Below are 24,626 nucleotides of genomic sequence, written 5' to 3'. Positions count from 1 at the left end.
ATGCGTTTGCCGTTTGGTCGAGGTACGCCGTGTCGCTAGGCCCTCGACGGGTGTTTTTTTTTCTTTCTTTCTTTTTTTGAGGGAAATGAGACGAGGGTTGAGAAGTACTCCGTACTGTACTTGAATGCGTGGTTGAGATAGCGTGGGCCGGGAAATGGCAGATGTCGGAACGGGCTGTTCTCCGTTGGTTTTTGGGTGTGAACGCTCCAGGCAGGGGCCGAGCCGAATTCTTCGTGGGCAAGCGAAACATAGCGGCAGGACCATGATCTGTTAATACCGTTTTATTTTTTCTAAAAACGCACTATACATTACAGTTTTGCTATCTCTAAATTGCCTGATTTTTAAGTTATAGATAAACCGATTACTCAATCGTTTGATATGATTTTTGTTTTAAGATTTGAAATAGATGATAAGAAGAGAAGGGCAAAATCAGGCGGGGCAACGCTAGGTGAACAATGAAGCAGACAACCGAAACTATCTAATGCCATAGCAAAATTAAAAAAAAAACTCACGGGATACTGGCAAAACACATGTCCGTAACCGGACCAAGCGTAATGGATGTCAGTACACGACATAATCTATCACTATCCAATTTACAGTATAGTATACTGATGTGTTATGATTTTAAATTGATCTAAACAACAAGAACAATCAATATTTTGGTTATCCATATAAGTAAAATTATCTCTACAGTTGCTTTTAGATTTTAATGGTTAGGATTAGCACTGGCGAGCGGCGGTGGCACCCGAATCGCGGAGACGGAGGCGAGTGTTGCAACACTGAGAACTGAATCAATCAAGTCATGTAGGTGATTATTTTTTGTTTTCAAAATCTGAAACTCGCTGGAAAATAGGCAAATATGTTTTTGCCATAGCAAGGCGAATCGCTGTATCCAGATTGATCCTATCGCGTCCTTCAGGCGGTAGCCATGAAAGCAAGTGCAAAGTAAACAAATCCGTTGTAACCAATTAAAAAGAATGCCATACGTCAACTATGAAGGGGGAGAAAAAGAGAATTGAAAATTATGCAAATGTTTGAAACATTGAGACTCGACCACTACTACAAAACAGTCTATATCTCACCGTTACTGATGAAAAATATCAGTGTCGATCACAGCCCGACCGTTACTGATGAACCGAGCGGGGTCTGCCCGCCCCCGCCCAGCCATACATCAGTGACGGTCGCGTGAGACGACCGCCACTGATGTACCATCATTCCTCGCGTGAGACATCAGTGGCGGTCGCTTAATAACCGACCACTACTGATGAGTGATACATCAGTAACGATCGCCCTAACGTGCCCGCCACTGATGCACAGAGCATATCACTAACAGTCGTTCGTGGCCCGGCCGTTACTGATGTGTGGTACATCTCTAACGGGCGGATATACCACGACCGTCACTGATGTAGCCCCTATTATCAGTAACGGTCGCCCAAGTCATGACCGACACTGATGAGCGTCGCGGTTTAAATACGCTGGGCAGAGCCACAGCTGGTCGTGCTGCGCGTCGTAACGGACCAGCCGCGGCCCCTTCTCCAAATCCGGCGAAGCACTTCCGAATTCCACCATGGCCACCGGTGAGCCCAGCTGCAGGTATCCCCTCCCTCTCCCTTCCTCCTCTCTCCCCCGACCGGCCCCCATCTCCACATCCGGCCGCTGGCCTTCAACGACCTCCATTTTTGGAGCCCCAACCTTCCCTCTCACTTGCGAGCTCTCTCTCCCTCCCGAGCTTTCTCGCCTGCCTCCAATTTCTCTCCGAAGTATCCCAATTTCAAATTTTTGAGCTCCGGCCGCCAGCATCGTCGTCGCCCCGAGCTTCTCTCTCCCTTGTGAGCTCTCTCTCACTCCTGATCTTTCTCTCCGGCCTCCAATTTCTCTTTGAATGTGCCCAATTTCGAACTCCCTAACTTCAAATTTCAAATTTTTAGTAAACCCCTTAATCCCCTTGTTAATTATTAGGGTAACTATTTTTATTTGTGTTTTCTTGTGTATTGTGTTGTAGATCGAAGGACCATTCTTGGATATACGCCACGGAAAGAATCAATGCTCGATGGATAACCGGATGGACGATTTTTTTTGGAGTCGCGAAAGGTGATATGGAACGAAAAGGACTTGTGATGATGTGTTGTCCATGTCGCAAATGTGGAAACACATGCATGATGAAGCCTGAAGATGTTCAGATGCACGTGCTGGCATCGGGTTTTGTGAAAGGTTATTCACGCTGGACTTGTCAAGGGGAGGATGCGGTTGATGTCGGTAGCGGTAGGGAAGATGATCATGTCCTGCGGTATGATCTGGCGAATGATTCCGAGGAAGAAATAAGGGTCGATGAGGAGGCTAATGTGGAGGGTGAAGGAGCTCCACGTGGCAGGATTACCGAAATGCTAGATGACCCGTACCTACGGGACCAGCTGGAGGACCCCAAAGATGAGGCATTGTCTGCTCAGTTCAAAAAATTGTTGGAGGACGCAAACACACCCTTGTATGATGGAGCTAGCGAAGAAAACAACATGCTCGAAGTAACGCTCGAACTTTTGAGGCTGAACGCAGCATCATGCTGGTCAGACAAGGGCTTCACGGACTTGTTGAGTTACCTTGCTTCGGTTTTTCCACAGCCAAACAAGTTGCCCAAGAGCACATACGAGGCGAAGAAGATTACATGCCCGCTTGGATTAGATTGCGTGAAACATCAGTCATGTCCAAACGACTGCATGGTATACATTGGAGAGTACGAGAACCATGAGAGCTGCCACATGCGGTGCATCGAGATACAAGAAGAAAAACGTCAGAGCTGGCGAAGACGATGGGAAAGAAGTGATGAAGGGTAGGCTGGCAAAGACTGTCTGGGATCTTACGGCAGGTGGCCGAGTTGAGCGTTTGATGCAGAACATTAAGGACGCGAGGTATCTCGTCTATCATGATCCGGCGCAGGCAGCATTCGATCCTGACGGGCACTACCGTGTGGAGGAACCTGGGGTCCTAAGACACCCTGTCGATGGGACTCAGTGGAGGAACTTCGACACGGCATTTCCAGATTTCGGGGCGAGCCCAGAAACCTGAGGCTCAGCCTCAGCACTAACGGGATAAATCCTTTCGGAAACATGAACAACAAGCACAACACATGGCCAGTGATGTTGTTTGTCTACAACCTTCCTCCATGGTTAATCATGAAGAAAAAGTACATCCACATGTGCATGCTCATACAGGGTCCAAAGCAGCCGGGAGCTGACCTAAATGTGTATCTGCCACTAGTGAAGGATGAGCTAAAGCAGCTTTAGAACCCTGGCAAAGTGGTTTGGGACGCAAACAGGAGGTAGTACTTCACGATGAGAGTAGCGCTTCTGACCTGCGTGCATGACTATCCTGTGAATGGAAATACTTCATGCCAGGTGACACGTGGCTACAAGGTCTATACAAAGTGCGGGGAAAACGCGACATCGGAGAAGTTGCCTTCTTCATCCAAAATTGTTTATATGGGCCACCGAAAGTGGTTGGATGCTAAAGACCCTTGGAGGGATGACAAGGAAAGGTTCAATGGGAAGACGGAGCACGGGACAGCGCCGAAGGAGAAGTCTGGTATGCAAATCCTCGAAATTGTGAACGATCTTGAGGTTGTCCCCGGAAAGATTGCTGCAAAGAAATATAAGGAACCTGAAGGCATCGTGTGGAAAAGGAGGTCCGTATTCTGGGACCTGGAGTACTGGGCACATTTAGAATGCCGCCACAGCATAGATGTTATGCACGTGGAGAAAAATGTATGCGACAGCGTGCTGGGATTGCTGATAAACATTCCAGAGATGACGAAAGATGGACCCAATGCACGGAAGGACCTGGAACTCATGTCTATCAGAAAAGAGTTGTGGAGCAAAGATCAAGTGTCGGCAGCCGACAAGAATGGTTTCGTGACGGTGACCACGCGGTGTCGTCTTGCATGTTACAACTTGTACAAAGACAAGTTGCATAGGATGTGCCAGTGCCTGCAGGGCATTAAAGTTCCATCGAACTACTCGTCGAGCATCAAGCATCTAGTTGACATGAAGAGTCACAAGCTATCTGGCATGAAGTCTCACGACAACCCTGTCATACTCACTCATTACTTCCAGTCGCAATCAGAGGTATCATGGAGCCGCACGTAAGGGAGACAATCATGAAGCTTTCTGACTTCTTTGACAGCATCTCGCAGAAGTCAATCACCGTTAGACGATGCGAGATAGTGCAGGATAGTATGATACAGATTCTGTGCGAACTCGAGATGTTCTTCCCTCAATCATTCTTTGATATCATGGTCCATCTAATGATCCACATATGCGATGAGATCTTGTCCCTAGGGCCCTCGTTCCTGCATAACATGTATGGCTGAAGCGATCCTCCCCCTTACAGGGTTTGATCTCTGTGCTTACAGTGCTAGGCACTGGATCGACTCGCTAGCACACACAGTTTTCAAGATGTAATATCAAGATACAAAGGTCAAAAGTATATTACATCGCATTAATCCAGAATTTAGTAGTAACTTACATATTGCATAACCTCATGGGTTATCTCAAAGAAAAGAAAATCTTGCAGCGGAAAGCAACAGATGCAGGAGTCCCATAACAACTCCACAGTCGAAACATGTTGGAATGTAAACTCGCAACCCTAACATTTCGTACCTCACTCTTCACCTGATTCACCTGCAACATTTAAACGTTGCAGCCACTAGGGGGTCAATATATTGAATGTATTGGCAAGTTCACCAAAAGGGTTATAGCAGACCTAACAAGTATATGCATTATTTGGCAAGGTAGGGGTTTTGGCTATTTGCATAAAAGCATCAATGTTTCATTCTATCATTTTTAAACAAATATTTTTATCACTATTGGACACGGGGTAGAAACACCCATGCTCCTATTAACCTAGAGCACGTTGAGTAGATACATCAAGTGCTCCTACCCTGTTCGAACCATTCATTTTATTTAAGAAATTGGAATGAGTGAGACTTTCCTTACAGCCCCCATATCTAGTTGCTCATAATTGTCCATAACCGGGGACACGGCTAAGTACTTAGTTTGACACTCTCGAGAGGTTGTACACATTCCCCACAGAAATCGACGTGTTAATCCCTTGCTGTCCTCAGGGTAGAGTAGCAAAGGCATCGATTACAGGAATATTCAGACCATAATCACCCCGACCACCTGAGGGACCTACGTTCCCACCAACACGGCTACATCTGCACAATCCCTCGGATCCAGGATCATATGTCTTACATAAATCCTGGCAGAGCCCATATTACCAGGATCATACTTGGTTTATTTTATTTGGGTGATTAACTGATCCTAAGCATTGGTAACTAAAACAAATGCATTAGGGTTTTAAACAAAAAGGCAAAAACAATTGATTAGAACCCTAAATTATAGTTTCATTGGCCTCAGCCAAATAATTTAATTCAAAATATTTATTTCTCTGTCCAATGGGACAGAGACAATAAAACAAAATTTTGGGCACGGGCTTCAATTAAAAAGGATCTCTAAATAATTAGTTATGAATTAAAAGGCATTAAACCCTATTCTGTAAATTGACTGTGATTAAAATGTTCAAATTCAAATTTAAACAGTGCCAACAGATTCTACAGGTCAAGAGCTTTCCAAAAAGGTAAAGTTTATCAAATTTGGCCAAAGGATTTAAAAGTTATAATCATTTGAAGTTACAGGGGCTTTTATGCAAAAGTGCCATTTTAATCTAATCAGGGGTTAAAATTTTATTTTCTTTTTTATTTAAGCAGTGCCACGTGTCAGCTCCTGATTGGTTGGTAACGGTTCGTTTAAAAGAAAAATACGAGATCTAATCTTGGCCGTTGGATCTGGATCGGACAAACGAGGGGAGAGCTAGGGTTTACAGGCGGCGGCGGCGCTCGTCGGAGACGGAGAAGACGGCGGCGCGGCACGGGAGGCGGCGGCGTGAGCGGTTCCGGCAAAACTGGCGGCTCAGGGAAGGCTCCGGCGAGGGCGGCGCGACAAGGCGAAGGCCGTGACGCGCGTTGGGCGGCGAGACAAGGACGGAGCTGCTGCCTAGGACGACAACGAGCGGCGGTGGCGCGACGCGGGCTTCGGCGAGGACGGGCGGGCGGCGTTCGGCTCCTACAATACACCAAACAAGAAACCGCGCGCGTCAAAACGTGCACGAGGTCGATGCGGTCCAGAAATTTGAGGGCACAAGCGGGGAGCCTCACCGGCGTGTCCTCCCGGGGCAAAAGACAGCGGCGGCGGTGTTCTTCGGCGGGGTAATTCGGCGGCGTGGGTGCGTGCGAGAGGGGGCGAGCAGAGGAAAAGAAGAGAGGAGGTGCAGGGCTTTATAGGGGTGAGCTCGGCTTGCTTCGGGAAGGTTGGGATCACCGGATTCCGGAGATGGCGGTGCGCAGTGTCCGGCGCGGCGCGGGCGGCTTTCCATCCGGGAAGATGGACCTGACAGGTGGGCCCCACCTGTCAGTGTCTCAGCGCGCGCAGACCAGCTGGCTCGGTTCAGCTCGGGCGCGGTCGGGACTGGGCCGGTTCGGCCCAAAACGGCTGGGCCGGTCCGGTTTCTTCCCCTTTTTTTTAGCCTTTTCTTTTTCCTTTTTCTCATTTCTTTGATATCTTTTGATTTTGAACTCCAAATTGGTCCAAATAAATTCCAGAAAATTTGTAAAATCATGTTTTATCATGACTCAACTTTTGGGAGTAATTTCCCCTCAAAATAAAATATATAAAAATACATTTGCCCTATAAATGCCTTTAAGGCTATATAACTATTTAAATAAAATAGTTTTTCAACTCCAAATAATTATCCAAAAATTATGGGATAGCTCATATATGCAATAAACCCCTTTTATAGATAAACCCTATTGGTTTGAAGATCCAAAGCTCAAATGGGTGAAAACCCTAGGGTTTAAATTGAAATAAAATCTTTTTAAAGCCTTTTGAGATTCAAATTTGAATTCAAATATGCAATTGTGGAATGATGCTCATAGATGCAATGCACATGTAAGAACTTGAAATTTTGGGATGTTACAATGGCCCTGAACGATACAACAGGGTTCTGAAGCGCTATGTTCGTAACAGATCGCGTCCGGAAGGTAGCATCGTGGAAAGCTTTAGGGCCGAAGAGTACATCGAGTTCTGCACGGATTGGTTGGCCGATCGGAAATCAATAGGTGTTCCCGAATCACGGCACAAGGGCAAGCTCAAAGGCGAAGGTGGCCTTGGACATACATTCCTTAATGTCTTTGGAAGAGGAAGGGAAGCTGACTTTGAAAGAGCACATTTGGTTGTGTTGCAAACTGTCGATTGCTGTCGGCCTTATCAGGAAATGCACATGAAACAAATGCGAAATGAAAACCCTAAAAGAGGAGAAGTCTGGATCCACTGGGAGCACAATAAAACATTCGTAGCATGGCTGAAGAATTATTGGTACGGCAGGGAGACGACCAATGAATCTGAATAGACGGTTGCATGTTTGTCACGGGAACTTACTTACCACGTATCTACTTGGCAATCATATGCGATCAACGGCTACAACTTCTACACTGCATCTTAGAACCATAAAAGCACGTATCAAAATAGTGGTGTAGTCATGACTTCTGAGACCGCGACCGACGACAACAGCAAAACCAAAGCGTTCTTCGGCATTATCGAGGAGATCTGGGAATTGGAGTACTCGATCATAAAGATCACAATGTGCCGTGTAAGATGGACCAAAGGTGACAAAGAAGAAAGTCACTGGTTCACGACGATGGTGCTACCTCCTGAGATCCCTCGTGAACAAGTTGACGTGAAAAAAATCCCGGCAATAGAGGAACCATGGGTCTTTGCTAAACAATGCAAGCAGGTATTCTACGTAGACGACCTGGCAAATAAAGGCCGCGTCGTAGTAGGAGGAGGGAGAAGAAGCATTGTTGGAGTGGACAGAGTTACTTCACAAGAAGACTACGAAGGTTTCCATGATCCGACGACCGCCGCAGATGACGAAGAAGCGGAACGCACGATATTAACGAGGAAAAGGAGAGGGAAAAGACAGTGTGATGGGAACGAGAGCGAGAAAATACAACAAAAACCCTACCTCAGAAGCACTACTGCGAGGAGTCAAGTTATGACTTACCGAAGGAAGGAGAAGGCCTAATAGTCACATTGTAATGTACTTGTACTGAATTTGAATGCAAACTTTGTACTAAGTGAAATTATGTGTGATCGATGTACTTTTGTGTATGCATGTGATGAATTTTTTGAATATAATTTAGCACAAATACTAGACAAATGCATTAATATATATGCTCATAGGAGAATAATGCTCATATTAAGTGTGTCAAATTAGTTGTTGTCATATATATGATAGGAGAATAATGCTATCATATATGTTGTCGTATATATGCTCATAGGAGAATAATGCTCATATTAAGTGTGTCAAATTAGTTGCTGTCATATATATGATAGGAGAATAATGCTATCATATATGCTGCCATATATATGCTCATAGGAGAATAATGCTCATATTAAGTGTGTCAAATTAGTTGTTGTCATATATATGCTCATAGGAGAATAATGCTATCACATATGCTGTCATATATATGCTCATAGGAGAATAATGCTGTTTATATGATGGTATACATGCTGCTTATATGATATACATGCTATATATGATTTTAGGTTTTTTATATGCTATATACATGCGGTTTTAGGTGTTTTAAATGATATGCATGCGGTTTTATATGCTATTTTGGAGAATTGAGTAATGAATTGTGGGCTCGACCATCGTGTCGGGTCATTGGAGAAGGGGCTGGCCATCGTGCCGAGGGGGTACATAAGCCGGTGGGTTTTTTATGCAGGTTTTGAGCTCCTAGTAGATAAAAATTGCTAGTTTTTTAGCACAGGTCATGCCGAAATTTTCGGCCGATATATATTTGATGGTTTTGATGGCATAGGTACGAAATGGGCAAGAGTAGCTAGAAATCAATTCTTGAGGACGTAGCTCTTGAGGAGGTGTATCGTGTCCATGAAGAGTCTTTATCCGGAGAGCAAATTGCTAGCTCTGGCGGCGATCCTAGCTCTGGCGATCATAGCTCTCGTTCAAAAGAGCAAGACAACGAGCGATGGGTGGAAGAGAGTAACCCGCAGCCAACTGCTTTTACGTCTAAGAAGCCAATGAAGAAGACGCCGAGGGGGAGCTACAACTTGAAGGAGTTTTGCTACGTGGTCATCCGGCATTCTGACAGAGGCCGCCCGGAGTCGCCTGAGAGGGCACAGCAGGCCTTCGCAACCACCTGTGGAGCCGTTGCACGTAAATATTGCAAGATCACCGACGAGTGGAATGACATCTCCGAAGTCGTTAGAAACACGTGCATGGCGGACATTGAAAGGAGGTTCCAAGTCAGTGACGAGTGGCGCTAGCGATTTCGAGCGTACATCAACATATCAGTGCGGAATGGTCTTGCTACTTGGAAAATCACCGCTAGAAAGTGGATGGACAAACCCTATGCCATCATCAAGAAGAAATGGCCGTCGATAACTGATGAGGCCGAATGGGAAAAATTCAAGAAGGAATCGTCTGACCCTGCTTTCATTGCGAAGAGTGAACGTATGAGGGCGTTGCGCGCGAAGAAGCCATTGAACCACATGCTAGGGAGTGAAAGGAAAGAGGGGAAGAGTAAGGTCTGGCGCAAGCAGGACCGAATTCTCGAGGCGGCAGGCAGGGTGCCTCCAGTGCATAACATTCTGGAGGATAAACGTGCTAGAGAATATGCACGTCAGCATATGACACCAGAGGAGTGGGCGGGCATTGAGCCAATGCAGCCGCATGTTAAAAATTTGACAGTAAGGGTTCACGTGCATTAATTTGTTTTCGGCGTTAATTATGACACTCATGATCCATATATACTCACGTTGGTCCTGTCTTATATGATAACAGGAAAATGCCCACAAATGGGAGGAGACCAAGAGGTCAGAAACATCCGCCGACTCCGTGCAGAGCAAGAGGTGGGAGTCGGCTGTGACCGCCGGCTTGCAAAAGGCTGAGCACACGGCCGTGTACTAGGGGAAGGCGAAGGGGCTTGCTATGATCATTATTTCCCGCCTGCTCCGAAGCGAAGCAGGGTCCAGAAAAAACTCCCCGCTTCTGCTGAAATAATAGAACAAGCTAAGGCGGAGGCGCGAGAGCAGGCATCTATGGTGTGTCAAGAGGTGTTAAGAGAATATGCAGTGGAAGCCGTCCATCATTTGGTGTCGGCATTGGCCAAAGACCACCCCGCCCTTGACACCATACTCGGGGGAGGAGTGGACGGTTTGAGGAACCTCCTTCCTCCTCTTCCTCCTCTTCCCCCGCGAAAGAGCACCCCGCTGAAGAGCAGCACCGCCTCCGACACACGTATGGAAGACGATGACACCTACACCCCAGGTTACAGCCCGGTTCCTAGCATGGACAACCCCCCCCCCCTGCTAGCCAACCGGACCCAAGCGAGGGCATCCGGGATAACGATCCGGGTCCGAGCGACAACATCCTTGTAAGCATACTTTTCAAACTCTTTTTCACTCCTTACCTTCATGAATAAAGATCTTACACACATGTGCTTGGTATCTCTTTACAATCAGCACCGGCCCTCTTTGACTCCATCTCCCTCCGCCCACAAAAGTACTTCTCAATCGCCGCTCGGCCTTTCCCCTAGGATACTGCCTCCTGCCGATGCCGGCGGAGATGAAGAGCGGGCAATGTCGATGCCTCCATAGCTTAAAGATAGCCAGACCATAGGGTCAGCACAGGCTGGAAACGTCCCTCCTATCTTCTCTCTCTTGGGTGCCGTTGAGTCCATGGGTGGCCGCAAGATTGATGACAAGTACAAGGCAGAGGAGCAAAAGGATTGGGACAATAAGAGGATGCATAAAAAGAGGGGGCGCGGCGGCAAGACCAGCAAGGACTCCTCAAATGTCAACCAAGATGAGATGCACTATGTGCCTAACATAACTAGAGTGTGGGAAGATAGTAGGCCTGACATTCTCATGAAGAACCCCCGTCAAGGCCACAGATTCGAAGAAGGATCCTATTTCGTGGCTAGGGAGTTTGACCGGGTGCTTATTTACTATCCTGGAAGACCGATGCTCACCAAAGCTTCCCCGCGTGTCGTGTCCAGAGAGATGCAAGAGCTTCATCAGTTCTACATGCAAGCATCAGTTGGTTCTCAGCAGCATGCCCAACAAATCAATGTTCGAATCCCACGAGACTATGGCTTCTTTGACCAAGAAACTAGGGGCATTCAGGAACGTCCTATAACCTTTGGTGTGGAGTTCAACGAACTGTTCCACCTCTTCAACCGCCAAAAGCTTGATACCAACCTCTTAAGGCTGTGGTCTGCCTACCAAATAAGGGAAATGCGGCGAATGTAGGTCAAAAAAGTAGCCATTCTAGACCCTGCGGTGTTCAACTATGATGACATCGGTCTAGAGCCAGAAAAGGATCACTCAAGAACCCTGGCGTCTAAATACTTGGTGGCATGTCTGGAGAAATACGCTGACCACGACTTTATCCTCTTCTTTGTTAATTTGGAGTAAGTTGAATTTTATATATGGAACCGTTTGTTTTTCTAATTCAGTCTTTCTTATACACCCTTAGTTACTAAAGTTTGTTTCTTTTGAAAACAGAGACCATTGGGTGACAGTACTCATTTGTTTGCCTTGGTCCGGTGTGTACTATTTTGATTCACTACTTCCGAAGAAGGGTGTTCGAGGTCGCTACTAGAAACCCATCAAATCACTCATTAACACTGCTTGGAAAGTTGCGAACAAGGGAAAACTAGCTGGTTAAGGCTATAAAGACGAGCCTCACCACAACCACGGGTTCCCTTGCCAGCAACAGCCGCCCGGCACTGTGTACTGTGGGTACTACTGTTGTCACATCCTTATGGAGAATGCCAGCATGTTCAAGCTTGAGTGGAAGGGGTCAATCGCGGCTGTGGAAGAGTACTGGCGGCCCCGAATGACAATGGCACACCGACCTAAATGGACCGTGTATAACATTCAACGGGAGTTCGGCCATCTCATCAACAATGAGGTGATCAAGCCTAGTGGGGACTTCTACGAACGCGTGGAACAAGTGGTTACTAGGGTTCACCCACAACAATAGCTTCAAACTTGATTTTGCTATGAAATTTTGACACTTTGTAATCAATGTCGTGAAGTGAGATACATTTGTATGCTTTATATGCTTTAAATGATGCGGCTTTATATACATTTGTATGCTTTAAATGATATGGCTGTGGTTTTAATTCGAAATATATGTGATGTGTTGTGTATTTTCTGTGTATTCGAAATATATGTGTTGTGTATTTTCTGTGTATAAATGATGTGTATTTTCTATGGTTTTAATTATTATTTTAATTACTGAAAATGTATCAGTGTCGGTCGCTCGCCCGACACTGATGGGACAAAGCGACCGTGACTGATGATACTATCGTCAGTGACGGGCGCGGAAACGTGACCGTCACTGATGATGGGTATCATCAGTAAAAGTCGGGCCGCCCGCCACTGATGATTGGTACATTAGTAACGGTCGTTGCGACCGTTACTACCGTTACTGATGATGACCATTATTACTGGCAGGAAGTTAGTAACGGCCCCGCCCATTAATGATGCTGTTTTTCGACCGTTACTGATAACCGTTTCTATAGTAGTGGACTGAAAAGCCAAGACAGAATGAGTTACTTCAACTTATGCTAAAAGGGGATAGATTTGGAAAAAAAATTAGCAAAGAAAACAACGTGGCGCAAATGCTAGCAAGCACATCAACACATTCGGCTTCCATACATCCACAGGTACACCCGTCACCGAATCCATTCATGCGTCAACATCCGTCGGCCGGGAGCAGCACCCTCACAACAAAAGTGCTAGCGGAAAGCCAGTCTACCAAAGGCGCACCTAAATCCATGACCATGATCGCAAACTGGACACCTGAAGTCCAACACCTCTTGGTACCAGCCACCGGGAGGAGCAACAAAACCAGAAACAACATGGCAAAATAAGGGAGATTTTGTGTCAAACATATTTTTCAAATTGTATCTGTTAACAGATACAAATTGGGGTAGATAAAAACCAAATACTTATTGCATCATCTATACAAAAAATAATTAAGGATAAAAGAAAATCTAAACATCTATAATCGATGGCTAAAATGAAACTCTTCAAATATCTAAAATGAAAAAAAGAACAAAAAACACATATGTTATCTCTAGAAGCTCAACAATTTTGTATTGCAGACGATGTTAATAAATAAGTGATGTGGCTAGATCTCGGGTGCCTGATTTTTAAGAAAATTCTTAAATCTCAGTTGACGTATTAGAGACTTTGGATTATTACCCTCTTTCCGTCATTTGTTCCGAATCTTAAAGCACAAATTATATCCAGTGGTTCGGAAATCAATTTATCTCTAACTAAAAGTCAGTCAACTTGGATATACAAAACAGATAAATAAACTCTCTCGCGCAAACATGTACTCCCTCTGATCCTAAATTCTTGACTCAAATTTGCTCAAATATGGATGTATCTACTCTTAAAAAGTGTCTAGATACATGTAATATTTCGACAATAATTTAGGATCGGAGGGAGTAATTAGTAACTAATCTACAATATATTGTATAATTAATTTAAAACCAATTTAAGCATTCATATCTATATATTTGGTAGGTAAAAATTATAACATGTCAAATATTTCAAGAAAATTACACTGAATAATTCCATTACAAAAGCATAATTAAAATATCATTTTGTTAACAACCGCTAGTTTGAAATGGATGATAAGAAGAGAAGGGCAAAATGAGGTCTACGTAATGATCCAACGGTTCTGATTTGTCAACTTAGATTTAATTTTTTTATTACAAATTAGGCAACTTAGATTTATATTTAGTCACAGCATATACCTTATATACACAGATCCTCAGAAATACACACATGCAATTAGAAATACCATACGAAAGCATGCATGTCTTTTCTCATAGTTGATGGATACGTCTTACTGAAAGAACATGCCGGTTAAATTTGAAAATAAATCAAGATAACTGCGAGCACTCATGCCAAATATAAAACTTGAATCTAGGTTGACTGTTTCCGTCACAAGAAACAAACCACGTGAGATAGGCTCAACCCATTTTTGGTTTTGTTTCTGGACGCAAGGGAATTAATACCGTCTAGTTCTTCATTCCATCATTGTTCACAACGAGAGTAGGCAAATGCCCTTGGAGCTACATCGGCCGTTCAGTTTACAGGACCGTCGAGTCCTCCTCGACGAATTAGTCAGGATGGACATAACGCCGGACGTTCGACTCGCACGTACTCTCTCCGATCCTAAATTGTTGTTGAAATATTAAATGTATCTAAACGCTTTTTAAGAATAGATACATTCATATTTGAGCAAATTTGAGTCAATAATTTAGGATCAGAGCGAGTACGTCTGTAATTCCTTTTCACGGACATGGTCAGGGGACGAAGTACATTGGGTTCGGTATCTTGAACACGCGGTCGCCGACGTTCTCGCCCTGCAGGTCGCTCCACTGATCCCCAACGTTGCCGCGGATCCTGTAACCCTCCTCCTCCGCCAGCTGCTTCCTCATCGCCGACTTGAACACCGACGAGGGCTGCCCTCGGTATTCAGGAGTCCTGCAAACATCATACGGTAGCCACGGGGAACGTGAGGTTACAATTAACATAAAGCCGTTTAATTGACCGGCTCCGAATTGCAAGCAACTGTTAACAATGTGTGCTTAAAATCAAAGGGATTCGAATAACAAGAGGTGTTTTATTCGGGGCTAGTACGTACCTCATCATGAGCCTCTCGTATCCAGAGAACCCCTGTGACTCCAGATTTTCGGTGGTGCACGAGCCCAGGGTCTCCTCGTCCCTCCCAGAGAGAAGGAAAACCTTGAATCCCTTGTCCCGCAACGTCGCGAACAGCCGGAGAACCGCGGGTATCCCCGGGCAAGCCCCTTGGCTAGCCCAAGTCTTGAACGCCAAAGGATCGTACGCCCTGAATAGAAACAGATCCTCGCAAAATCATTCCCAAAAACTTGAACCCTGCAGTTTCTCATCAAAATGAAAATTTTCGCTGGAAAGCAGTCGATCGAGTGGCGGCCGGTTTCGTACCCGAAACGCTTGGCCTCGTAGTAGAACAGGTTGGAGAGGCAGGTGTCGTCGATGTCGAGGACCCAGGCGTCGAGGCCGTCGTCGGCGGGGGGCGTGATCTGGTCCACGTAGGCGGACACCTGGTCCATGACGCCGTCCAGGTCCCTGCCGTACTGGCCACGCGTCATGTAGCCCGTGACGTAGCCGACGCACGGCGCCGGCACGGTGCGCCACCCCCTCGCGTTGTTGGCCTCCACCATGACGCGCCAGCTCAGGCACCTGCCGTCCTCCGCCGCCGAGCTCGGCCAGAAGCAAGGCGGCTTCGTCCCGTAGGCACTGCCGCCGACGCCGAGGGAGAGGAGAATCAGGAGATGCGGCAGCAGGACAAGCGTGAGCAGCAGCCGCTGAGGAAGCAGCGCCATTGTTGGAGCCATGTACCGTGGCCACTGCATGCGACAACGATAGAAAGATCGAAAGATTGAGTTGGCACACGTACTACGAGGTACCAGAAACACGCCATCTCGGGTTCTTTCCAGGTCACGGTCATGTTCCGTACCCAAACAAAAGGAAAGAATTAAGGGGAAATCGTAATCTAACCTGGATCTGCGTCTGCCAAGGCAGACCGATCGATGGAGACGTACTGCTGCCTGTCTGTCCGAGTACCGGGCAGCCGGTTTTTGTGGGTTTTATAGGAGAGGAGGGAATGAAGCAGGAAATTAAAGGTTCATGCATGCTTGCACAGCGGTATGAGTCATCGTCCAATGGAAGAAGAAGATGGGGAAAAAAATATGGAATGATTACGCCATGGAATGCATGCGACCTGCTTTGGTGTTAGGTTCGATGGCCAAGAGTGAGTCGTCCACCTCAGGATCGATGATGCCCGGCCCACTTGCACCGCCAGCGCTCCAAGTGCGGGCCACGTCGGCGGTCGGCCCAACCGCGCCGCCACTGCTTGTAAAGCAATTGCCAACGATCGTGTGATTTACTAGCCACATGGGCATGGCTGCTCTCTCTTTTGATTGATAGAGTAGCAAAGAGACGCTAGCTGATGATGTCGTTGCTGGTCAACACAAGCGCTGACAAACCAAAGGGAAAGCCGGCCTCTGCTAACGGCACGCACAAACATACATGCCTTTTTGCCAGTGCCGGCAATGAACATGTACACGGACGGCCCCACGCACACGACAACAAAGTCCAGTGCGGATCTAGGAATGGAGCATCACGAGTGGGAAAATGCTAACGGTTCCGAATTCACTTTTGAGGCCTCCTCAAAGTAGATTACCACGGGACAGTGTTCAAACATCCAGACTGACGTCGAAAGAAGAATATTGATAAAACCCGCCAAGAGTTGACTCGCAAAGAAGAGACTAGTGAGTTCTGGCATGATAGGTTGCTCAACGCCACGGGAGAATCCCATTCACTATGAGTGAAAGTCCAAGACCCAACTTGCAAAAGATCAAACGACACGTACAGCTTCTTCGTCTGAGACCATGTCCCTCGCTGAATAGTTGATGGGTGAGGCTGATAGGCTCGGTCGGCGTAGACAGTTTTCGTTTTCGTTTGGCGATGCCCAAACATTGTTTTAGCTTGGTGGCTTGCTTGTTGCATTGTAAGTTTCTTTTTTTATCTTTGCCTTTAATCAACCAAGGTTTATGTGGTTTTCGCCTCGATTTTCTTTTCACAGTAGGCTTACTGTGTTCTCTATAAATTATATATCATGTATTTACTGCCAATTTTCCATGTAACATACGAACCAAGCACGCAATGCTACCGCGTTGATCTAATATTCTAATGTTTGACATTACGAAACGATTAAAGAAATCTTTCCACTGTACTTCACTCCTATCAAAGAAGCAAATTAAAACACCCGGAACATTTGACCGACTTCCAGAATTATCCAGAATGCATACTTGATTGCGCCATAAACAAGACCAAAATCCACCACCAGATATTATTGTATTGATTGCACCTTTGTGCAAAGTCAAGACCACCTTGCACAACCAGCAAGGGCGCCGCCACCAACTTGAAAGATTCGGTTCTTAATGGACGCGTTAGCAATGGACAATGCAAAGGATGCGTTGCACAGGAACGGCTAAGTCAGTAGCCACTCACCCATTAGTGGCTGCTGGATAAAGGATAATAGTCTATAGCACCTGCCTGGATTGCACCTAAGATAATAGTCCACCACTCCCAATAAGTAAACCACAGAATTATATTGCTAGGAATAACTGTACTTAATGGAATAGCAAATCCAGGAGCTTCCTACCGTCAGTGCACTGGCACATTGGCCACTTAACAGGTGGTCAGCAGACTGAGAGGGCACTTGAACCAAAATATTTTGCCCGGGCACCAAAATGTTAAATGTACGTTGCAGTTCATAGTTCATACTAGCCAATGACATCTCGAATCTTAACTAATACTAGTATCTTGAAAAAATAGACAGTAACTTAGGACGCGTACAAAGGAAACTGCTTAAACATGGGCGGTTAGGCTTTTCAATAGCAGAATGAACACAAAGAGATAGCTATCTAGGCAGGGCTCGCAAATTAGTTAGAAGGCTCAAAACGTGCTTCTAAATTCGCAGGAAGGATAAATCTTGGTGATCAGAGACCAGAGAGGCAACAAGTGATATTCAAAACTAACTACAACTGTAGGGAAAATTCAGATACAAATTTGTTGGCCGTATGCACATGCAGGATGTTACCCTGCATATAACTATAATAATGTATAAATATTGTAATGCAAAAAAATTTACAGGGGAAAAGAGAAATATAGCTGGGGGCAGTTGAGAACTCCAGCGCTGCACCTCCAAAAGATGACATGTCTGGCCAAATGGGCACTAGCTCAACAATTTCACACAAGTTATGCGTTTTACTTCCAGGCAGCAGGAGTGCTAGGTGTAATAATACTGATTGCATGGAGCGCAACTAGTGACCAATCTGTCCTGACAAGTAGACTAGTGGCTGGGAATTCAAACATTGACCTACAAAGGAGTATCTAAAATCAGCCAAATCCATAAGAAGCTGGAACGTCTTTGCACAACCTGAACCAACCTACATGTTCCTTTCACCATTTGTCTCTCTTTTATCAGGAGGGATCACATACCATATGATGTTTACCATGAAGATGCATGGGTCTTCATGTCACCAGAAAAGCAAAAACAATCTCTCAAAGAAAGAGAAAAGAGTGAGCAAAAGAAAAACCTTATTCACGCTATACAAAAGTAGCGATTGATTTGAAACCACCCTCGTTAATGTGGCTCGCTAGAGAGCTGTCACCTGTCTTCACTATCTTGCCGCTCTCCTGGAAGTTACCAATCAGAAGTTTGAAAACATCAACTTACTCACAGCACTGCTCCAACATTCTAAAAATTTGGGGTGCAAAACATAGAAGGATTGCCAAGGTGTAAACAGTGTTTTAATTAGCTTCTTAAGATTATACAAGTGACCATGTTCATGTTTGCTACTCCCTCCGTCCCATATTAAGTGACTCAAATTTGCCCAACTATGGATGTATCTGTGACTAAACAGTGTCTAGATACATGTAATAGAAAGTCACTTAATATGGGACGGAGCGAGTATATATTTACAGTCATCTGGAGTGGAGTTTTTTTATCAGTAAGTGCTACAGTTGTTTGAATGCTAGAGTGAGAAGAGAAACAGTTAAATATATGTAGAACCTGGTGTAACATCACATAGACAAATTTAGTCTTTTCTTTGGCACTAATCTCTAGAGAATGACAGATATTATGATCAGGCAATTGCGAGTCCAAATATTTACATGAAAGAAAAGAGAGGGTAGGAAACATTAAATGCATTCGAACAGATAAATGTACTGTCAAGCAAATGAAGTATTTGGCTGTGTGACTTACCATGATGTGAACGTAGCTCGGCTTAATAAGATCCAAAAGGCGTTGATAGTGTGTAATCATCAAAACGGAGTTTTGGGGAGACAAGAGCCCATTCACGGCATGTGCTACATCTTCAAGCGCATCAACATCTAGTCCTGAATCGATCTCATCAAGGAGGGCTAAATCAGCCCCAACAACCTAAAATTACAAACAAATACCATGAATCAGAGGTGGAAATTTATTGATGAAGTACATAACCAGATGGATAAATTATGATTCCTGATTAAAATGTTCAAGAACCATTCTCTCTATCAGAGTGCTGACCACAATTGGGAAAAAGGCCTAGTGAATCTCAAATAAACACACCACTGAACTTGGTCTTGGCATCAGATATACACTTCATATAGGACATGTTTAGAGCTGAAAATTTATGCATGGGGACACAAAGTCTGGCAGACAAATCTAGAATGATTCCATTTGATAGGAAAAAACAGAAGAGTTTAAATAAAAAATTCCTGCAGCAAGAAGAGATCCTACATAATTAGCTCCACCAGCTTAGCGTATTATGCCTTCAGACCAACTTCATGCTGAGATCAAAGCACTGAATTGCAACACACGATCATGCTGAAGCTGTGAAGGAACACTTGGTTTTCAAAACAAATACCATAGTATAAAACACTAAATGTGTAAAGACATACACTTTTTACTCCCAAATACCATGCCATTTGCTTGGAAATATACTAACACCCTCTGGATTTATATAAGTTTCTAAAGATTCTAAATGTGTAAAGACATACGCTTTTTACTCCCCAAATAGAATACCACGCCATTTGCTTGGCAATATACTAACACCCTCTGGATTTATATAAGTTTCTAAACATTCATCTCTACTGGAAGGTATTCTTCTCTATTATAACTAAGAACTATGTGTGCTACTATTCTATGTTAGTCATTTGTGGACCCTCATATGTAATATGTACTGCTGTGATGCCGTCCTATGTTTGTTTGACATTATTTGACAAGTGTAGCTGCTTAGATTTGGCCAATTATTTATTATATGAAAGCTTTAGAGCACAAACTGATACGTAGTTGTTTCCCTTTTGTAGGTTTGTCACCTTTAAGTCGAAGATTATACAAGGATTCAAAGACAAGGAATCAAGGTAATTTGTTTTCTGTTCTTCCTACTATTTCTACTTTTGCATTTTTACTGGCTGAATATATAATTATATATATACTATAAAGTATAATGGTCGACCAATCAATCTGTCTGAAATCCGATTAATCGCTAATCCTTACCTGACCGAGCTGTTACCTATTATCAATTCCAAACAATGCTATTATTTCTTTCTCATATCTCTGTTGCCGTTCTTGAAATCCAGATACATGTGTTCAGCCCTCATACTGCCAGCAACCATCGCCCATAATTGCAGTCATGACTGATTTGAAGTTTTGAACCTCACCAATGGAGAACGCGATCTAAGGATCCCATGCGTGGCCACCTCCTGACTTATTATAGTCATAACTTCCATGGAAAACATTGCATGTGCCATGCAGTGGCTGCTACCGTGTAGCCCACATGGGCTGCCATGGGATACGTACTTTTGATATCTTCCTTTAGGAGTTTTAGCTAAAATCGAAGCAAATGGTCATATCGGTATGTTACCAGTCCAGCAAATCAAACAAGCAGTGTTCTTCTTCGCTCATCGGATTGATTGATTGAACTCATTAACTTGCAAGTGTTGAACAAGGCTTCAAAGTGGCAAAGTTCATATAGTCGGAATTACCATTCATCTAGTGAATTAAAAAAACTTGCTAGTTCAGCTTTTCTTAATACCCAATGAATACTTGGCCTGGTAGCTACTTCTTTCAACATATTGTATTTACTATTAAGCATTGCAAGCTCAAAACACTCATGATTTCCGTTAAATTAGGAAAATCTTGGTATATGAAAGTTGCAGTATTTCATAGATGGTACACAGAATTGTGATATTTGGACATGGTAGCATATAAATGTTGTAACAGCCAAACCAGATAGCTTCGTAGTGATCTTACAGAAAGTTGGAGTATCTCATTGCGCTTTCTTTCTCCACCACTAAACCCTTCGTTTACATTGCGGTCAAGGATCTTTGGTTCCATCTTCAAGGCCTCCACTTTTTGTGATACAACTGAATAGAACTGCATGATAAAGCAAATAAATGTCAGAGTTGTACTTATCTTAGAAACTAATTAGCAACATATAACACCGCATTACAGAAACTTTAATGTTGAATCTAAATTGTTCAAACCTCAAGAGGCCCCAAAGCTGGAAGACCATTCTTCTCTCTGCGAGCATTTAACGCCATGAGCAAAAAATCATAATTACTCACTCCAGGAATCTCAATAGGCGCTTGGAAACTCATAAAGAGGCCTGCAAGAGATCTTTCCTCTGGCTCCATGTCAATCAAGTTCTCACCCTTGAAGAGAATGGTACCACCAGTTACCTCATAATGTGGATGGCCAACAAGGACCTGCAACGGAAGGTCACAACAGTCAAATGAATATTTAGATAGGAGAGCGAGAAACATGGTAAATCTCTTGTGGTTTAATCAGGAATCCTGGGAGATGCAAACACGAGAAGGGATCTTTGCACGATTATCATGGCAGAACTACTAATAGAATTTTGCAACGCCAACAGAGCTCATTGAGTATTTAAGGACTTGATCTCCATGAAGCTGGCTATCCCAGCTACACCTTTTTCAGCTGCGCCTGAACTAATGAGGGTGCCTCAAAACATCTTGTATAAGCAGAAAATTTGGTTGGTTATTTTAGCAAGGAAAAAGCACCAGGGTTTCCTTTAATAACTGGTAGAGAAAATAATTAAATATCCTCTTATCGACTAGATTTGCACGATGCTAAAACAATCTTGCTTGAGAAGATTCAGGAAAATATAAGAATTATGGATCCACAGCAAATCTGTAAAACAAGTACTACCAAGAATATCAAGTTCAGGTGTCAAATTGCATATTCTTGCCTGGAACAGTTGGAAGGAAGCTTTGGACTGGGAACAAGTCCCAGGCTCACCGGGAAGGGGTTAAATGAATCTGCTTTCCCAATTTTCCTGTCTTTACGGCCAATTCTCAACACGATAGACACTAATGGGAGTTATTAACACATCTTGCTGATGACAACAAATAATTTTCTCTTTCCATCCATGGGGAACATTTGTTGGAGGAAAGTGGGCCAGGATAGCAAGCCAAGATAAACATGGCAATTACCAGAATCAAGCGACAGATTGAGGTTCTAGCAGGAAAAATAAGTAACCATAGGGAACCCTTGGCACATGATAAGGGGTAGAACCTTTCTGCACTCGTATATCAGAACTTGGTAGACTTTTATTGTTTCGGACGAAAAACTCTTATATCAGATCTTGGTAGACATTTGTTGTTTTGGATGAAAATTTAAGATGGTCTACTGTAAAAGCCTTAGTGTGCAATCTGTCAAAATAGGTTGATGTATGTGTCTGGTTAAAGGAGAACATCCGCTCATTGTTCTAGAAGGGGTGGTATGTAGGATGCTACACAAAGTAATGGATGGGTTTTGTTTTATATCTGAGTAGCTCTAATTTCTCATTGTAAGCTGTCTCTTTTCAAGTCTAAATGTCTTCTAGATTGGTGCCTAAAAGGTTTGTCAGAAAAGGGCTCTCATATGTACAACTTATCCAAAAAACAGACATACAAGGCATAAATCTCTCGTAAATCCATAACACTCCCAACTAAGAAGGTGTTCAATTTGAGTAATCACCACTTCCATCATGGGTTGGTCTATCATTACATGATGCGCAAAGTTTGGTGGAATGACTCAATTCTTCATTTTGTACTTGGCTTGCACTCTCTCCATATCAAATTTTAGGGCAGATAAAGAAACTCCAGATACCAAGGAGGGGCCACATGCACTATGTCCCTAATTTGTCAACACAGATCTCTTAATTAATCTCCACAAATCTCCTTGCTTCACGTGTTTCACCTGCTAGTCCGCGCATATCATTCACATGTAACAAGCAAGTATTTGGCCTCGATCACCAAAACGGCTACATGCATGCTCACTTAGAAAAGGAAATGAAGCGGAAAGGCTAATAAGCCATAGAATTTGGCAGGACTTGGAAAAAAAATTATCTGCCCTCGAAATTTTTTGATATCGAGGGAGTACTTATCAAGGGAAAGGTAGTGATGGACTAACCAAACAATGAACCTAGAATTGGATTGTACATTAACCATTTGATTCATCAAACCAAATAACACCTAAGAACCCAATCGTAGCTGCCATACTGGAGAAGCCACACCTAACTAAAATGGCAGGGTTTTTTGTTTCAAGCAAAATCTCATCGCAAGAGACAAATAAAACCTAAGAACCCAATCCTAGCTGCCATACTGGAGAAGCCACACGTAACTAAAACGGCAGGTTTTTTGTTTCAAGCAAAATCTCATCACAATAGGCAAAACCGGTGCGATTGATCAATATATGGTGAAAACGAAATTGCACTCTTCAATTTGCCATTTTGGTTCTTGATCCTGACAAAGCTGCCTCCTCCATTCGACGGAAAAGTCTCAAACAGGCACATAAATGTATATAGGCAACGATTTACAGTCGAGGCAAACGTGGACGGATTAGCATTAGGACCTAACCTTTGTGAGGGTGCTCTTGCCGGAGCCGTTCTTCCCCATGATCGCGTGAACCTATCATCACACGCAGACAGAAACAAACACAAATCAACACCCCCAAACCTTACGGCACCAATCAAAACACTGCCCCCGCAAGCCTCCAACTCTTCCAGACCCACACCACACAGCGACACGAACCTCGCCCTCGTGGATGGTGAGGTCGACCCCTTTCAGGATCTGCTGCCCGGTCTCCTTCACAGAGGCGGTAAGACCGCGCACCTCGAGAAGCAGCCTCCCGGCTGACTCAGCCGCCGCGGCGGAGGCCGCGAGCGAGAGCCGCCGCGGCCGCAAGGAGATGGAGGTCAGCGGCAGCTGGCGGCGGAGGATGGGGCGGGATGACGACGGGGAGAAGAGAGGGGACGAGGAGGAGACGGCGGCGGCGGCGAACGGCGGCGCCATGGGAGGGGGGAGGTGCGCGCGTGAAGATGCTTTGGTTCGTGGCGGCTTCGGATGACGGACGGGGTCAGCGGGCCACCGGCGCCGTAGGCACAAGGCAATTGCGTACTTGCCGTCCTCGAGTCGAGTGCTATTATCTATGGGCCTCACTCGGCCGGCGGCCTGTCTACGACCAACCTCGCTATGGGCCCTCTTAGGCCGCACGGTGATTCCAACCGCGTTTCTTGGTTAAAACCCATCTACAATAATAAGAGATTCTCAAAAGAAAATCTACAATAATACAATAATAAGAGTTAGTGTCAGCAGTAATATAAATGATTTGTTATATGTTATGCAATGACCACAATGTTAACTCTTAGGTGATTTTTCTTCAAGAAAAAAAACTCTTGGATGATTCTTAGCCATCCCCTTAAAACAGCACATGATTCTTAGTCGATTCTTTCTGCACATCACCAAATTCCAAATAAGAGTCGATTATGAGTCATCCTTTGCAGATGTCCTAACGGTTCGGATGGGGTGCAAGATAGTAATTTGTCCCCATTTTTTTACCATCTATCCTCCCTCTCTCTCTCTTCAAAC

The 24,626-nt window shown here is 44.5% G+C and overlaps 2 protein-coding genes across 3 annotated transcripts; both read right to left on the bottom strand.

The window, feature by feature from the left end:
• Positions 1 to 14,163: 14,163 nt before the first annotated feature.
• On the bottom strand, positions 14,164 to 15,861 carry LOC100839973 (acid phosphatase 1). The gene is made up of 4 exons (XM_003561619.4): positions 15,702 to 15,861; positions 15,126 to 15,550; positions 14,803 to 15,009; positions 14,164 to 14,642 (listed from the first exon to the last, which is right to left on the bottom strand). Exons 1-4 carry the CDS (start codon positions 15,834 to 15,836, stop codon positions 14,462 to 14,464), a joined length of 948 nt encoding a protein of 315 aa, XP_003561667.3. The 5' UTR covers positions 15,837 to 15,861; the 3' UTR covers positions 14,164 to 14,461.
• Positions 15,862 to 17,730: 1,869 nt separating this feature from the next.
• LOC100830659 (ABC transporter I family member 6, chloroplastic) lies at positions 17,731 to 24,142 on the bottom strand. Of its 2 annotated transcripts, XM_003557935.4 has the most exons (7): positions 23,790 to 24,142; positions 23,616 to 23,666; positions 21,240 to 21,461; positions 21,007 to 21,129; positions 18,976 to 19,152; positions 18,308 to 18,407; positions 17,731 to 18,087 (listed from the first exon to the last, which is right to left on the bottom strand). In XM_003557935.4, exons 1-6 carry the CDS (start codon positions 24,048 to 24,050, stop codon positions 18,318 to 18,320), a joined length of 924 nt encoding a protein of 307 aa, XP_003557983.1. In that variant the 5' UTR covers positions 24,051 to 24,142; the 3' UTR covers positions 17,731 to 18,087; positions 18,308 to 18,317. The 2 variants fall into 2 exon arrangements, with proteins under 2 accessions (XP_003557983.1, XP_010228668.1); XM_010230366.3 differs by having other exon boundaries at positions 17,731 to 18,407.
• Positions 24,143 to 24,626: the final 484 nt, after the last annotated feature.

Source organism: Brachypodium distachyon, chromosome 1 (genome assembly GCF_000005505.3).
Source record: "Brachypodium distachyon strain Bd21 chromosome 1, Brachypodium_distachyon_v3.0, whole genome shotgun sequence".
Taxonomy (NCBI): Eukaryota; Viridiplantae; Streptophyta; class Magnoliopsida; order Poales; family Poaceae; genus Brachypodium; species Brachypodium distachyon.
This window is presented reverse-complemented; position numbering and strand designations above follow the sequence as displayed.

Excerpts from the sequence above, each read along its gene's own strand:
- LOC100839973 (XM_003561619.4), bottom strand. The coding sequence starts at position 15,836 with ATGCATGAACCTTTAATTTCCTGCTTCATTCCCTCCTCTCCTATAAAA. Across the intron at positions 15,010-15,125 it reads TACGAGGCCAAGCGTTTCGG|GGCGTACGATCCTTTGGCGT; the intron begins GTACGAAACCGG and ends GTTTCTATTCAG. Across the intron at positions 14,643-14,802 it reads TACGAGAGGCTCATGATGAG|GACTCCTGAATACCGAGGGC; the intron begins GTACGTACTAGC and ends TGATGTTTGCAG.
- LOC100830659 (XM_010230366.3), bottom strand. The coding sequence starts at position 24,050 with ATGGCGCCGCCGTTCGCCGCCGCCGCCGTCTCCTCCTCGTCCCCTCTC. Across the intron at positions 23,667-23,789 it reads TCACCATCCACGAGGGCGAG|GTTCACGCGATCATGGGGAA; the intron begins GTTCGTGTCGCT and ends GTGTGATGATAG. Across the intron at positions 19,153-21,006 it reads ATGAGATACTCCAACTTTCT|GTTGTTGGGGCTGATTTAGC; the intron begins GTAAGATCACTA and ends TTGTAATTTTAG.